This window comes from Apus apus, chromosome 4 (genome assembly GCF_020740795.1).
Source record: "Apus apus isolate bApuApu2 chromosome 4, bApuApu2.pri.cur, whole genome shotgun sequence".
In the NCBI taxonomy this organism is placed as follows: Eukaryota; Metazoa; Chordata; class Aves; order Apodiformes; family Apodidae; genus Apus; species Apus apus.
This window is the reverse complement of record NC_067285.1, coordinates 49120508-49137454: the sequence shown is the minus strand read 5'-3', so window position 1 is coordinate 49137454 and position 16947 is coordinate 49120508. Positions and strand designations below refer to the sequence as shown.

Sequence of the window (16947 nt, the reverse complement as noted above, 5' to 3'; positions counted from 1 at the left end):
CTTGGTTAACAAATGTAAACCCACTTGCTACTAATAAACCACTATGGACTAAAATACACTTTAATTATGTTATTAGAAATCTGCAGGTAGATTTTGTACATTTTTGACATTATCTTAGGCTTAGCAATGTCACAATACCTCTCTTATCCATCTTCCTGAGACAGGTGGATGATTTGGGTTTTTCTTTGTAAGCAACAATCAAACTGGACTCAGTGGGACTTCAAGAAGTGCACTGGGCTTGTGCTACCCTTTTACAGAGAGATTCAATCTCCACAGCAATCCTTGTGCTGCCTTCACTGTGAATGATCTCTGACTGCATAATTTTACATCAACTTGCTTCTGAAAGCCCATTTTCTGAATTAAAAAGCTCATAAAAGTGAAGATCAAGGAGTGGGAATTAGAGAGAGAGGAGACAAAGGGTTTCCATTAACACACACTAAAGATTTTAAATAAATATTTTAATTCTATTATTGGCATTTACAGGTAGAAAGCATACAGTATGTTACAATTTTATCAAAATGTGAAAAATATGGATGTTACATAAGTAACAAATGTAAAAAAAGTATTTTTCTTACCTTCCCTGAAAGTAAGAAAACTATTCAGCATAGGAAAATATTGATATAAAAACACAGCTTAGGTAAAAAAAAAAAGAAATTTTTACACAGTACGATAGGTTCATCAGATCTGCATGAAGATGTAAGGACTTTGTGAGGTTCTACTTTACCTAAAACTTTAGGGAGTTTGGGACAAACAGTAAGCTACATTAATGAATCTACAAGTAGTTTTCCCTCATATCCGCTCCAAAATGCTAGAGTGCAGTAATTTTCTATACAATAAATAATTCTTCAAAGTTTCCAACACAGAAAATCATATAATGCAGAAAATGCCACTCCAAGGTCACAAAGGCTAGGCAGTGCTTTAATAATAATTATGATAATACTTATTATAGTGCTTTATAAAGTCTAAGCACTTCAGATGAGTTAACTAATTAGTCCTCACAACACCCTTGTGAGGCAGGTGAGTGTTGTTCCTACCTTTCCATAGCACAGCTGGAAAATTAAATCTGGAAAGAAGCCCAGACTGCAGCAGCAGCAGTGGAGCCGAGATGACAGGCCAAAAGACGTGGAAATGGAGGTTGTTTTTTTTTCCTCTGGTGTCCTGGTTTGAGCCAGGATGAAGCCATTTTTCCTTTTACTGGCTTCCACTGATCATACTGCTGCCAAGGCTCCTGGGCTGGGCTGACCAATGCCCATCGCTCTCCTCCCACTGGGAAGCTCTGAGGGGGCAGGCAGGGACTGGGGTTAAACATCCCAAAATATTCTATAGAGATTCAGAAGCTCTCACACAACTTTGTCAAAAAAAACCCAACAAACAAACAAAACAAAAAACAAAACAAAAAGCTGAAAACAAACCAAACAAAAAAGGAAAAAAAAAAGGGGGGGGAGGAAGGGAAAAAAAAACCCCAACAAACAAATAAACAAGCTAAACAGAAAAAAAACTCCTAAAGTGCTGACTGGCTTGAGCTGCTTCTAGCACCTCTTGTATGGAATAAGACTTACAGCACTGTTGCCAGCAATTATTCAAGCTGATTTCTTCACATCCATTATGTGAGCAACTGCAGGATATGGTAACTATGTTTTCTGAGACACCTTACTATTGTAATTCCTTCATTCACCATCCTTCCTCTATGAACTTCTTAAGGAAAATTAAATCCTCCATACTCTTGCATTGTAAAATATGTTAGTAGCTGGAGACAATATGCACATCCTTCACAAGTAAAAAAAAAAAAAAATTAGTTCATTTTTTCAGAACAAAGCATTATTAATTTAAGAATCACAAACCAAACAATGGTAAATAGGAAACCCTCTTCAAAGGCTGCATGCCAAATATCTTGTTTCCAAATACAATGCATGCAGGAGAAATAAATTCATCCAAGCATAATTAAATTAAAAATGTTTTAAAGTCTCTTTCAGCAGCATAATGGTTATTATTTTTAAAGTCTCCTCCAACCAAACTGGCCTGGGGTTCAAATGCTGACCTTTGCTTTTCTACAACCATATAATGGTTTGACTAGTCCCTTGGCTTTGCACTGTGGCACCACCAGGAGATAAAGCCTATACATACTGTTCTGCCTCCCCATCCTTGGAAACAGGCTTCATTGTACCACCTTTACCATCTTCCCCTGCTGCTGCTGCTGGTTTTTCAGGAAGTGATGCCAAATCTTTAAAAACATCCACATAATGCCCAAAGCCTGGGCCCCAGTTCAAGAGGTTGTCCCAGTTGAAGCTTCCTGCTTGCTGCCCCAGCTTCACAGGCAAGGAGCCCTCCCCAGCACTGGTGGTGGTGGCCTGTGCCCCCACCGGCCCCCCCTCACCTCGGCGGCCAGGGTACCGCCGGGGCTTCAGCCTGACTCCGTAGTTGTCCTCATCATCCGCGTCAGACTCATTGACCTGGGATAACTTGGGCATCCTGGAGGTGTAGGCTATGGGCTTATCCCTGTCGTACTCCATCTCTGAGCAGGTGAAGGACTCGTGGGAGTCACTGTCGGAGGAGGACTCGGGCGCGGGAATACCATCGGCCGGGTTCCTCGTCCGGGACAGAGGCCTTCTGCAGTCCTCCTCAGATGAGGACCGGCCGTGGTCTGCGCTGCAGATGCTGGGGTTTCTGGGGCGAGGGGTGTTCAGTCTCTCCACCTCTTCAATGGACAGCCCCACTGGAGGAGCAGTCTCCAGAGGGATCTGCCCAATGGGCTGCTTCAGACGGCTTCCTGGTCGGGAACCATGGCTCGCCATGGTCTGCGGACTCTTACTTCTCCTCCCCAGCCGAGTGGCATAGTTAAAAATGCCAGGCTGGCAGACATCATTGTGCATCTCGAGTGGGCTCCCTTCCCTTATGGCGAGGTGCAGCTCCCTGGCTGGACTGTGCCTGTAGAAAGTTGATGATTTGGAGAAGGGTGCGGGGCTGTGTCGAGACAGGGGGTTGGGAGTAGGGCATGCTGAGTGGCTTAGAGATGTTGTCCTCAAGCCCTGCCCGTAGGCAGGCTGATAGGTCAAGCTGCTGGCTCCCAGGGGCATGGGGGACTGCCGGGCAAAGCCCAGTGGGCTGTGCCTCTGGATGGAGAACTTGGGTGTGTGGCTCCGAAACTGCTTGTAGTGCTGGATGATGTCAGCATCTGAGGGGGCAATGCTGCTGGCGTTGTCAATGTCGTAGTGCTCGATCTCAGGCTCGGGGGAAGCCAGTGGGGCGCTGGGGATGGTCTCTGTGACATGCGGGATGTCCGTTTCATCATAAATGAGATACGGGTTTTCTCTTTCGATGATATCGGGTTTCGGGTTCCCTTCGGGTTGCTTCCTGACAGTCATGTCGTCACCATAGGGTGGAATGTTGTCAGGGTCATCGAAAGCCACGTTCTCACTCCCTTTTTTCTTCTTCTCTTTCGTCTTCTTCTCCTCTTTTGGGGCTTTGGACTTCTTTCCTCGGCACTGGTTGCAGAGGATGAGGCTGAGGACCAGCAGCGCCAGGACCGTTGCACAGCTGCCCACGATGGCTGGCACGGCCCAGAGGGGCAGGGACAGCTCAGCAGGGTGTGGGGTGGGCAGGCAGATGTGGCCACCATTGATCCCCGCTCTACACTCGTGGCCCAGGGCGCAGGAGACCCCCAGGCAGGCCACCACTGTCTGGCAGGTCCGTCCTGCGTACGCCTCAGGGCAGCTGCAGGTGAAGCCAGCCTGAGCCCCAGGCTCACAGCTACCCCCGTTTTGGCAGGGGTTGGAGGTGCAGGCGCCTGGTGGGACGCACTGGTAAGCATACCACTGGTTGATGCACATCAGCTCGCCCCAGCAGGGACCGCTGGCGCAGACGTTGGGGCCACGGCAGCCCATCTTCACTGAGGGGTCTGTTTTGGATAGAGTGGCGAGGCTGTGCTTGCCAGTGAAGGGAAGGCTCTCCCCGCCGTACTTAATGTAGGAAATGCAGCCGTCGAAGCCTAGGAGGAAAAGCAACATCAATGTTAGGACCTGAAGACTGAGTATGAACTGTCAACAGAGGCCAAAGATAGTCAGAGCATCAATCATAGAATCATTTTGGTTGGAAAGGACTTTTAAGTCCAACCATTAACCCAGCACTGCCAAGGCCACCACTAAACCATGGCCCTCAGCATCACATCTACACATCTTTTAAATATCCCCAGGGATGGTGACTCCACCACTTCCCTGGACAGTCTGTTCCAGTGCCTGACAACCCTTTTGGTGAAGAAATTTCTCCTAACATCCAATCCAAACCTTCCCTGGCACAACTTGAGGCCATTTCTTCTTCTTCTGTTGCTTATTTCTTGGGACAAGAGACCAACTCTCACCTCACTACAACCTCCTTTCAGGTAGTTAAAGAGAGTGAGGTGGTCTCCCCTCAGTCTCCTTTTCTCCAGGCTAAACAACCCCAGTTCCCTCAGCTGCTCCTCGTAAGACTCATGCTCTCGACCATTCACCATTACCTTGTGTTGTGATTAATGTGAAAATATCTGTGATGTTAACTATCAAGGTCTAACATTTAAGTAACCACTTATTTCACTAGAAGGATGAACCTGTTCACAGATATTTCTGTATCTGACAATCTGCACTGAATCATTCAGGCTCAGGTGTAAGGAACATTTTGTTGCTTCTGTTAAAAAATTCCACTTACATAGTAGTGATTATTTTGTTCATAAGCTTTTGATAATTTTTTTTTGGGGGGTTATATTAGATAAGAACTGAGGTATATTTTTAAGCAGAGAAAGATTAGATAAAGGCTGGTCATGCCTGGAGCTTCTGATGTAACTTCTATACACGCACCTTTTAAAAAAATGATTTTTCACATCTCAGCTGTGCATAGAAATGGAGATTAAGGAAACTAATTAAGTAACTTTTCTGAAAATATATGCATGGCACTTATACAAGTGACCCAAATTTATCTTGGTTCTTTTAAGTCTTTAAGAATTCAGCAACAGATAATGGTTTTTAACTTCAACACCAAGATTTCATAGCAGAGAAAATATTCATAGATGAGTAAATAAAAAATTGCAATAAAGATGCTGAAATTAACATATGTTTTCTAGAAGGCCTGTTAGACACTTTACACTCCCACTACTTTAATTTAATCTGAAAAAAACAAGCCACTGTAAGCAGATGCCTAAATATAATTTGAAATGTTCCCCTGGCTTTTGACTTTTATAGGCTGCACAGGAGATGGAACTACTGTCTGATTAGGAAGTATCTCCCTCAAGCTTGGAGACTGCGATGAAAGTCCAATTGAGGAAAAAACATAAGGTAAAATGAAATGAAAAAAACGCATTTTGGGTAAAACCAGGTTGCTCACACATAGACTCAACTCTGCTAGTCACAGAGCAGATTGGATTGGAGGTTTGCAACGCAAAGGGATACTTTTGTACCGCCGTAGCATGTTCGTCTTACAGGTAGACTCATCAAAGCAAGTCTGAAGGTTAAATTCTCAGATCATTACTACAGCGTATTTTCCCCTTTGAAGCAAAATTATTTTGCTAAAACACTAAACAATGAGCAAATGGTTGGATTTTGCAGAAACGTATTTTCTAAATACATATTGTTAAACTGATTTGATTTTCAATGGACCCATTTCACTGAAGCTAAACGAAAGGCTCCATTGTTCAGTAAAGAAGCCAAGAATACAAATGGTTACCATAGGGAAACATCTATTCTAATAGTATTTAATGTATTTAAAATACATTTGAACAAACATTCCTTCCAGCATCTTCATTCAATATACTTAAATGCCTTTGTTTTCTAATTTTCCCAATATTTCTAAAAATTCTTATCATCCACACAGAGAAACCTGTGTGGAGCTGGCATGGCTGTGCTAGCAGAAAAAAATCAGCTTCCATTCCCCTTGCCTTATGTGCTTCCCAGGTTCCCCTGGTCTGAGCTGAAGCTGCCTATTGTGCTTCAGCTGAAGCTCCTGTCTTGCTGCCTCCTAAAATCATGGCTATCATTTTATGTCTCTGAATCATGAGCGGCCTTTTCCCAGACTTCCCATAGCTTGGTTGTAGCCCTGCCCTATCAGCGCTGATGCCAAGTTTCAGCACTGGGAGAGCACATGGAGATGGGATTATTCCCGGCCTTTGTGCGGTGGTTGTATGTGAGGTAGGAGGAAAATCCAGCCTTTTGCCAGCCTAATAATTCTCCATGTTCCCAAAATTTAATCTTTTCTAAACGGGCTTAGAATAGTGCAACCTTATGCTGACCTTGACTGGGAGATGTGACAAAATGGCACTCAGAGACACATTTTAAGTTACGCTCTCAGAGCCCACATGCTTAGTTGCTGTAGGAAACGTGTTTATTTCTCCTTAACTTCTGATGGGTTCTCCTTGGGATGCCGTACATGATGCCAGGTTTAGAGGAAGATATTCAAGACCAAATTTATCAGCTATTATCAATTAAAAAAAAAAATAAATCAATGGGGAGAAGCAAAATGCCACTACTCAGTTCTGAAGCATCACACTTAGGTGAAAGAATAAACAGGAACAACTTTTCTATGTATTGTTAGTCTCATAGAAAGGTTCATTTCTACAAACAGGTTGTGGGAATGGGAGAACAGTCACTATGAACGGGAACTTGATGAAAAAACTCTGGAAATCTCTGTAAAAACAGGCAGCACAAATATAAATGTTATGAATATTTACTCTGTTGTGAAATAGCCAATATACTCAAATTGTATGAGGTGATATTACAGATTTCTAATTTTCCAAGTGTTGTTTTAAAATTTGAACAACCTCTGATGTCAGAAATTAGATACAAGTGGGTGTAACATCAAATACGTTTAACTGAGACACAAGTTATGTGGTGCAGAAGGACACAAAAGAACCTTCTAATTTTTGCAAGCATGCTATTTCTGTATTGTTTCCATTCTGAAAGAGATGTATTTTCTTTCAGCATGCCTGATACTTTAATTTTCTCCTGTTTTTACATTTTCAAATCGAGAGGAAATGGAGGATTGAGGTTCAGGTGGGAACCCAAGCAAAATGGACAATTAACCTTGGTGCAAACTTGGTGGGCCCTTGCAGCAGTGATGTGATTAACAGCAATTGGTATTTTTGTCAGGTCTACCCGGGCTTGGAAATGTTATTAGATATTTCAGCCTCACAGCCCTGGTATTGTCACTCGTATATGTTTTTGTCTGCTTTTAACAGTTCTGCAGATATTTTTGACTTGCTGAGTTCATGCAGAGTTTTATACCTCCCCCTTGTAAATCTTTGGTATGTTGTACATAATGTAATCCGCTATTAAAATAAAATAAAATCATATGAATAAGAGATTTTGGATTGTGTATTCCTAATGGAAGCCAGACATTCTCAATTTGTCTGCCACAGCATCAGGCAGTGGTGAGAAGTTAGTGTCCTCAATTTTCTTTGCTCCAGCTTTCCTAAAAGCCTCTGATTTTTCCATGTGTATGCTGCTCATAAAACGTACATGTAAAAAAGTTCAGCACAGAATCCGTATGTTTTTGTACTGTATTTCATACAAATTCACAATACTCCACTCAAAGATCCTTTATCTGGTCACAATTCTTGAAGTCAGGAAGACTTTTCAATATAAAAGCTCTGAGAGACCTACGCCTGCATCGTCTGAAGTATCTCAGAGTTTGTAGCTAAAAATCACTTCCATCTTTACTTATCACTGGGGGAATGATATCAAATATAAGTTATCTACTTCTTTTGCCAGGGTCTAAGGCAGTTGCTTTAACTCTTAAGGGAGACTGATTTACTTCTTAACAGCTGGATGTCGGTCTGATTCCCTATTGTCCTTGGTTTCTGTTGCTCAGAAATAAATCCTATTCTTCATTTGACAACAAGATAAAGATGGAGGAAGTTGGGAGTTTCAGAAAATGTTTTAATCATATTAAAACCAGGCTTAATCCTGCAGTACCTAACAGACCCCTACAGAAATAAAGTTCTCATGTAGCATTTTTACCCAAGAAAAAGATTGGCCTTGACTTTGCAGATTCTGACCCAGGTGACGAATAGATCCTTTCTTCTGTATGAGCATAGCAAAATTCTAACAGCTGATTTATAGACAAGCAAGGAATCCACCCTCCCCACCTCCAAAAAGCTCTGTAGATGGAGTGCCTGCTTTTGCAAACAAAAAGGATGCAATGTGTATTGGAGGAACCAAGTCTGCAATCCTTACTCATTCAATCTGCAGTTTTCCTGGCAAAGTACAAAGTATATGAGTTAGTAATAAAGAATTACAGTGCTTTCTGCAGCCTTTAAGAGGCAAAGAGACCCTTTTTCTGCTGAAATCTGCTTATGTGCACTATATTAAAAAAATAATTAATACTAATTACCTGCAAATGTGCTCTTGAAAGGTTGGCTTGATGGGATTCCTCCCAAAGAAATGGTGAGAACGTTCAGCCCACCGAAGTCTTGCGTGGCGTGAGGAATGTCTCGGCTGTGAGTCTTGTCGACTGACAGGACAGTAGCAGAGCCGTTCTTCTCAAGGAGCACTGAATGCCACTGGCCATCAGCTGCATACACCTCGGGGATATTTCTTTCCACCTTGCCAGCAATTCCAGCATCTGATATGTAATGTACTTTCCCACCTTTTAGCTGATCAAAAAGCAGCAAAATGCAGAATTTTAAAATGATACCCATGGTAACCGTTCCTATACACACACAACCTCTTTCATGCCTCTACAGCAGCGCTACAGGATCACACTACAGGGCTTTGGTGGTTACAGGAAGCCTGGGTGTATTTTTCCCCAAATAATTGTTTTGTACTAAAATCATGTTAATTATTTAGCACTAAAGATTCGGCTGCTATTAAAAACATCACTGCATCTGTAGAAAACTTAGAGCTGCCATCCACTCATTCCCCAGCTAATCTCATACAAGAAACACTTAGTGAGAGGCCAGAAATAGGCCACGGACATGACAAAACATTCTAACCAATAAAAGAATAATTCTTCCTCCTTCTTCAATGCAAGTGTGGAAAATGCTTTACAGAGTAAACAGATGTTGTCCTTGCCCAAAAAACTGGCTTTCACTTATGACACAGTAGAATACACACAGCATGGCAGGATTTGAGCAAGATTCCCATTCCCTATCTGGTTTTGCTGCTAATTTTAATTTTGCAGAAAAACCAGTTGCATTTCAGAAACTTTTCTGAAGAGCTGCAAAGTTTATTATTTTGTGTGAATTTTCAAATGGTGCTTACTTGAGCAAACTGCTTTTAAACTTGGAACTGTTAGGAAAAAAAGGTACTATTAAATTTAATGAAAAATTTTTTGGCTTTTCCTCTCGGAACAGTGCCTTGCAATTCTACTGAATCATGAGATGCAGGATTTCAAACCTCTTATTAGCTCAATAGTAAATGACCCCAAAATAAGATCAGGGCAAATTCTGCATTTAAGATACAGGAGTTTAAAAAAACTCCAAACACAACATCCAAACTGTACAGCTCACGTAGGGTAGTTCTGCAACCTGTTGCAGGTTTCCTTCATACTCTGCACGGTTGATCATACATTTTAAATAAGATTACTATTTTCCCTACCATGTTCCTTGTTGAAGCTCGGACAGTCTGTGACCTGTAACATGAGTATGCAGAACGTGCACACGTGTAGTCCAATGAAGGTTGAAGCCCCAGGTTTTTTGAAAGCTCCCTAAGCCTCGCATGCTTCGTTCCAGGAAAAATAACGTTCACCTGGGAAAAACTGTGAGGTGACACACTGGCCACAAGAATGCTGTTCTCCTTTCCAGAAACTGTTAAACGCTCTGGAGTTACTTCTTCAGTGATGCAAGCTGAGGACTTTGCTCATACAACTCAGCTTTAATATGGCTGTAAGACCACTCTAATGTCTTGGCAGCAGCCTGAACTGAACATATCTAGCACGTATTCCATTTGTATCAAGAAATTAAATGGTTAATATGTGTACTTACTTCATTTATAAACACAATAATTTGGACTCCTTGAAAATATATTGTTTGAGGGACTCTTTGATAAAGCTGCCCCTCTGAAATAGGAAGCTGTTGTTTCTGGCAAACACAGGTGGCAGGCATCTGCACTGTCACCACAGCCCAAAGAAAACCCCACATTTGGAAACGCAGTCACACGGACTATTACAGCATATTAAACACCATTTGCCACAATCTATAGTAATTTTATAAAAAAGATTAACTGGGCAGTATATAAATACATTTGTGTCTGTATTTTGTTATTCTTATTTTGTCTTTTATGCTACCTAAAAACACTAGCTTGTATTTTGGTCTTTATGTAAGCAAAAAGAAATATACCAAATCAGATAATACCCTCTAAGCTGACAGGAAGACTAAGCACAGAATTGTAACTGTTACAGTCACATTAGATTAGAATTGTGGAATTAGTTACCTGTCAGGACCTGACACTTTCCGTAATGATTTATGACTCTTGAGCTCTATTTCTGTTTCTTTAAAATGGCAGTGACTAACGCTATTTAACTCATAAATAAATACTAGCAGCATTTGGAAAATCAGATTTCCAGATACAAGAACAGTCCATGACTTCTTCAACCAGGAAAAAATAAGGAATTCTCATCTTGGTTCCTTGAAGTACAACGTATTTCTAAATCTGAAACAAATGCTGATACTGACAATATTGAGTAGCACTCATTTCTGGGTTTTATTTAAATGGCAGAGCAACTGACAAGTAGAATATAATGAAAAGAAGAAACCACTAAAGCAAACAAATTTCTAACTACAAGGATGATTCAACTTCACTAATGCTTCAAGTCTCCTGTACTGAACAAATTGCTTCTTATTTGTCTTAAATTTGAGCACTGGCCTTAACAGATTTATGGCCCACTGGATGAGATACCGTTTACATCAGTTATGTTCTGATGAATTCCTGCAACTCAGTATGTGCACAGAATGGTTTGGGTGGGAAGGGATCTTCAAAGATATCTAGTCCACCACTTCCCTACCATGGGCAGGGACCACTCCCACTAGACCACGTTGCTCCACTCCCCACCCAGCCTGGCCTTGAACACTTCCAGAGATGGAGCATCCACAGCTTCTTTGGGCAACCTGTACCAGAGTCTCACCACCCTAATATATAAGTTAGCTCACATAGGTAACATGTAAGCCACATTGTCTACCTGTACAAGTCATAAATTTTAGGGTGACAGTTTTGCTAATTTAATCTGATTTCAGATGAGATTTTTTAGCTAAAACAAGGCAGGCAATTTCACCTTTAACCTGCTGCATTTATTCCATGACTTCTAATTGAATGAGATGCAATTTGTATGACTTGTAGTGAAATAAGCTGTAAAAAAGAGCTTTACAAATAAGGAATCTCCTACTCTGTTCCTTTTTGTGTGTTTTTTTGAGGGGTATTTTCCCTCTGAATTTGACCACTGCTTAACTTAATCTGCTAGGTTTTGTATCTTTCCTGGATTAAGGATCCCTTTATATCATAAAGACCTCTCTTGGTTTCTCTGGGGGGAGTTCACATCCATCATTTAGTGAATCAGCTGCTCACAATCTCAGTGGGTCTGATTTATTACCATTTCTCTAATTTTACCCCCATCCCATCTACACCAAGACCAGTTAACTACAAGAGGGAAAAATGTGGAAGCATGGAAGTAGCCACAGGACATGTAGCTTTTCCCTAGCACAGCTTAATATTAAAAAACACATGGCAGGTTTTCTCTGAATGCTTACACTTTGGCTAACAAGCATATCAAAAGACCCTAAAATCAAGCTATAAAATTGTCTGTTTTGAAGACTGATGAGAGAGCTGTAAACAGAACTCCCCTGCAAGCTCATCCTTCTGCCCCAGGGAAGTGCCCTTTGTGTTACCTACTCTGGGTATGAGGGGCAGTGCAGAAGCCATACCATACTAACTACAGTTAAATTACTACAGTTTTACTAACAAATGTCATCTGGGAACTTGTTGGCAATAATCAGTACTGGGATGTTGCCTCTTCTGCCTCAAACTGCCGCATCTGTTACTAGGCAAACCTCTGCTCTTTGCCCTGCACAGCTGGGGCTGGGACTTGACACCCTCTGCTTGCTTGTATAACTTCACCAATATTAACAATAATAAGAGTGTTTGCATAAACACACCATGAGGGCTTTCTAGCCCGGGAAGGCAACTCTCTTTTTCTTTTTCTTTAATAATGCTTGTAGAGCTGACCTAGCAAATTCTACTAGGGAGAAAAAGGTACTATTTGTTTTTTTCTCTCCAGAATCCAAAACAATGAGATCTTATCTGCTAATATGACTGAGGCAGAAACCTCCTATAAAATGTTGTGATACAAGTATATGCCAGGGAAGCAGACTTGCCTCTCCAGAAAGCTCTGACCAGGCAGGTGAAGAATATCCACAGGGCAGAAGCTTAGAAAGTGTGAATTTCTGTATGAGTTTCTTTAAAAGTCAGGGAAAAAACCTTGGAAAGCTTTACAGCAGTCAAGGAAACTTGGAGCTTACACCAACCCAATAAAGGCGCTTGCCAGCATCACTGCTGTACTCATTTAGAGTTACGAGTAAATGGACTGAGTCATAGCCAGGATCTGAACCTCTTCAGAAAGGTAACTTCTGCAGCAATAAACTCTTTGGGGGAAAAAACCCAAAACTATGTGGCATTTGAAGCATTAATTCAGCTGCTTATCTCAAAATAATTTGCTATTGACATTGGGCTATGGGTAACCTCATGAATTCAAGTTATCTCTCACTTCCTAGTTTGATAAGCATGAGCCACACTAGTAGGAATTAATGAAAACTTTCTGGCAATTGTTTGCTAGCTTAAGGAGGATCTGGGTTCGAGGCCTGAAAAATCAGAAGATAAAAGGCCAATAATGAAACAATTTGTTCTGTAGAGTGTAACTTAATGATGATAACAAATATGGCAATGAGTATTGTTCTTGTGGCCTTAGAACAGTCATTATTTGGAGTCTAGACAAAACTGATTAGATACAAAACCATGAAGATCTTCTGATACCTTGGCAAACAGCAAGGGAATTGTTGAGAAGATGAATGATACTGGAGCAGTGCCTGGCCTCAGTTAAAGACCTAATATTTTAGAAAAGAAACAGCAGGAGTAATGGAAAAATGTGATTTTGATCACCACGCATGAGGCAGCCCAATCAAACCAAACTCAGCATTAGCTGTAATCTTACCCTCACAGTAGTGAAGTTGCTGCTTTCCTGGACGTGAAGTAAAATGCCGTTCTCGCTTCGTGTCCTGAACTTCACTTCTAAGCTGTCCACCCTTGGGGGTCCCGTCCTGGCACCTCGAGCTCCATGTCTCAGCAGGAATTCTCGCTTCTTGTTTGGGCTCATGTGGTAGTCCAGTCGTCCTTTGCCTTCCAGCGATAAGGCAGTGTCGGCGGTAATATCTGGGACAAGGATGGGGAAGTTCTGACTAGGCAGCTCGTTACAGCCCTGGTGATCATCTGCTTAATAACAACCCTTTTCTTTCAGGGCAGAGATCAAGTTCAGAGCAGGTCAGGGGGGAGAGCAGGAGTGAATGGCCATTTCAGCCCCTCTATTCCTTGGCTTCAACTAGAATGTGTGTTTGAGAGTGGGAGTGTGCTAGTAATTTACTGCTGCTATCAGTCAGTAGTAAATTAAAACTTGCTGGGAAACAAGTGAGGGAGTAGGGAAAAGAAATCTGGCTCTCAGAGCTGTAATTCCTTCCCAGGGATGTTACTGTTTCCATTACTGCAAGCAGGGTTTCATGATATATTGAACTCTAAGCTCTTCAGGGCAGAGATAATGACTTTCTATTTGTTACGGCGTAAAAAAGAAAGAAAAAGAGTGGCAGAGCATCGACTACCAAATGCTGTTAAAATTATGGCTAACTTCTTTTGTAAACAGGCACAATAAAAGCATATAAATCAGCTAAACAATAATGAGACATGTAAGAAAACAAAGTCCTGTCATACTGCAACTACATGGAAATAAATCACTTTACTCTCCTAGACAATCCAGTATTGATTTATAGAGCTGCCCATATGTGAATTAATAATCCCAGAGTGTAAATGGCTTGCTTTTATTTACATTTACCGTATTTTCTTGCATATAATCTGATGGCCATTTGATAAAAAGGCCTACAGCTGGGAGAAGCCAGAAGCACATGCACACAATGGTTATGTGAAGGGAAAGGATTTCCCTTACCCTCTTAAATCCCCATAGCAGATAAATCCCTCCTTTGGGATCGCTTTATTTTAGTTTCTGATGATACATTATTGGGAAGCGCTAGTTTTAAATGTGTGCAAATCACCCGAAATGTGATCTACAGACCAGAAAACATAATATATGTAACTGCTTGCTATTTTTAGTTCATGAAAGGACAATAGTCTATTGTGGACTTGCCCTTCAAAATCATTTAAGTGGCAAACTTGCCACTTCTTTTCATTATTTTCTAAAATTCATTATTCCATGCCCTTGAAAAGAAACTCTTCATGGTGTTTGCTTCAACCATAGTTAGGTGTGTATTAAAGAAAAAGACAGTAAAAACCCCTCCATACATTTTTCACAGTGCTTTCCTGTCAGTCCATCTTTGCAGTGACACTGCTGCCATGACCAATGATCAACACAAGTGCCACCATGTTGGCAGGGGCTGGTTGTGCAAGCACCTTCAAGTCTGGGACATCTGAAACAAATGGGAGAAGTAGATGCTGAAGGACATAAGCATAAATAAGCAGAGAAAATGTGCCGGGAAGCACCATTCCCCCCAGAAACACAAAAGTGGTGAGGCTCTTCTCCACAGGCAGCTCATGTTTCTAAGCAGATCCCAATTTTCAGTGTCAAGTTATAACAGTCTTATGAAAGAGAAAGGAATTCAGAGGCAGAAAAATTCCTATTATCTATTATGCAAGAGAAGAGGAATCTCTTTTAGGTGTTTTTTATGCTGCAGATCTTAGAGATTAACAAACAGTGCAAACTTGGGGGTTGAAAGAGGAAGGGCATGCTGGCAAATCTGGACTGATATTATTGCAACAACTGTGACTTCAAACACCAAGGTGGAAAACCAATAGATTCAGGTAGTCCATCATTTCTGAAAGGCCACTCAGAGGATATGAGGGAAATTCAGTGATACTTGAGAAGCAAAGTGATAGAACAGACATTGTGGATTAAAAAGAAATAAGATGGAGTAGAGGGTTAGCAAACAGTCAAACCCAGGTGGAATTTATAAAGAAACCAAGTAACATTTCAGCCTGCAAAGCAACTTTAATAATTGGCAATAGAAATGTACTGGTGTTGCTTTTTTTTAAGCCTCTGTAATCTGTTGTGAACCTTCCATCCAAGTTCACTTTCCTCCTACATTTTTTACACTTTATAGTAAATTTTACAGTTATTTCTCTAAGAATAAATATCTGATGGTGTCTGAATGGAATAGCATCTGACTTTGATGACTACTTCCTTTACTGTAAATGCGGTCCATTCAATACCATATACAGCAGACGTACTGGTCTAAGATTCCTTGAGCTGCCAAAGCCTGGCTGGGCTCCAGGGGCCGTCCATTGACTGCAAACTCCATTATACAGCCCACAAAATCATGGCTTTCCACCTGTCCTCTCCTTTGAAGGATGGGCTCTACAGACCTAATGCCACCAACAGTAACTCGATTTGGTTGTACATCGAGAGTCCTATAAAAAAGTCAGAAAAATAATGTATCAGTATTGGACATTAAGGTAGCAATGACAACACAGGAACTGTAACCATCAGCTACGGTCTGTGGCTAAAATGCCTCTTCCAAAATTCATATTTTACATTTAGAAGGGGAGACAGAGAGATCAGTAGCGCTTGAACTAGCAGTTATAATGGGTATGACTCTAAATTCACACTCAGTTATTTCAATTAGAATTTCTATTCACTTGACTGAGCAGCATGCTTGAAATCATAATGAATAGGGGTTTTATTCAATTATTGTTTAAATTGTAGATGATATTTAAGTAGCTGGAAGATGGTTTCATTATTTTACAAAGATACGACATCTTTGCTAGCAGGGAAACCACATGTGACGGAAAATATGATTATTGTAAGAAATAAGTCAAAGTAATGGGGATAAAAGTTGTTGTTATCTGCAAAAAGGACCTAAATATGGAGAGAAAGGCTTCCAAGTTAGTTATGGTAAACACAGGAAATAAGGTTTGTTCTCTGTGCTGGCCAGTGTTTAAGCAGTGAAAACTGTAAATTATGACATCTGGAAATTACTGAAAACAATGTCAAAGTAATTACTTTTTTTTTTTTAAATACATTTTTTTAAAGAAAACAGCAATCAGATGATGCTATTTCTTACACCTCTGTAAGAAATGGGAAGTGTAGTATACATACCCCAAAGCAAAGCCCAAAACTGAACACTGGAGTGAAATGTAGATGCTACTAGAATAAAAGCATTTTGAGTCTGAGCCTGGTTTTGGGAAGATACATATGATTCAAAATGTAAAAGTGGGGTAGGCTTTGCAAAAGGTTTGTAGCACTAAATACTGTAGAACTTCAAACTGTCAAAGTAGTGCTGTATATTGAAGAGCCAGTTGATTATAACAAATACATTTGTGTTCTACTGTGTAACTAAGATTTACAAGTTGTCAGTAATGATGAGCATCTGATATTCTGGTTTGTTAAATCTTTCTAGATTATGATGTGAAATCTCATAGAATTGGGCAATAAGTCTTATCCCTGTTTACTCCACAGTGCAGACTATCCATGGCCATACGATTCTTTGTGCCCTCAGAGCCTGGGGACAGAGATGGAGTAGAGAACTTGGGATTTCTGAACAAACTCCTTGTCATGAAAAAATTCCACACAGAAATGTTGCCTGAGTAAGAAAGCCATACATGTTGAAAATTTAATTTGCTTCTGCAAAGATGGGAGAAAAAGACACTTGGGTTCCTTGCCTTTTCCTGCCTCTGAAGGAGTGCAGCTGAGGTGTCCATCCCTTGCCTGGGGCTGGGCTAAGGGCAA

The 16947-nt window shown here is 41.0% G+C and overlaps 1 protein-coding gene across 1 annotated transcript in view; it reads right to left on the bottom strand.

Moving 5' to 3' along the window:
- Window positions 1-440: 440 nt before the first annotated feature.
- The window catches only part of FAT4 (FAT atypical cadherin 4), a 144520-nt gene continuing 128013 nt past the window's right edge, over window positions 441-16947 (bottom strand). The window contains exons 13-17 of the mRNA XM_051618629.1: window positions 15450-15629; window positions 14508-14632; window positions 13156-13373; window positions 8350-8611; window positions 441-3985 (exon numbers count right to left, since the gene is read on the bottom strand). Coding sequence (XP_051474589.1) covers window positions 2115-3985; window positions 8350-8611; window positions 13156-13373; window positions 14508-14632; window positions 15450-15629 — 2656 coding nt within the window. The 3' untranslated portion in view covers window positions 441-2114. The remainder of the gene's footprint in view (window positions 3986-8349; window positions 8612-13155; window positions 13374-14507; window positions 14633-15449; window positions 15630-16947) is intronic.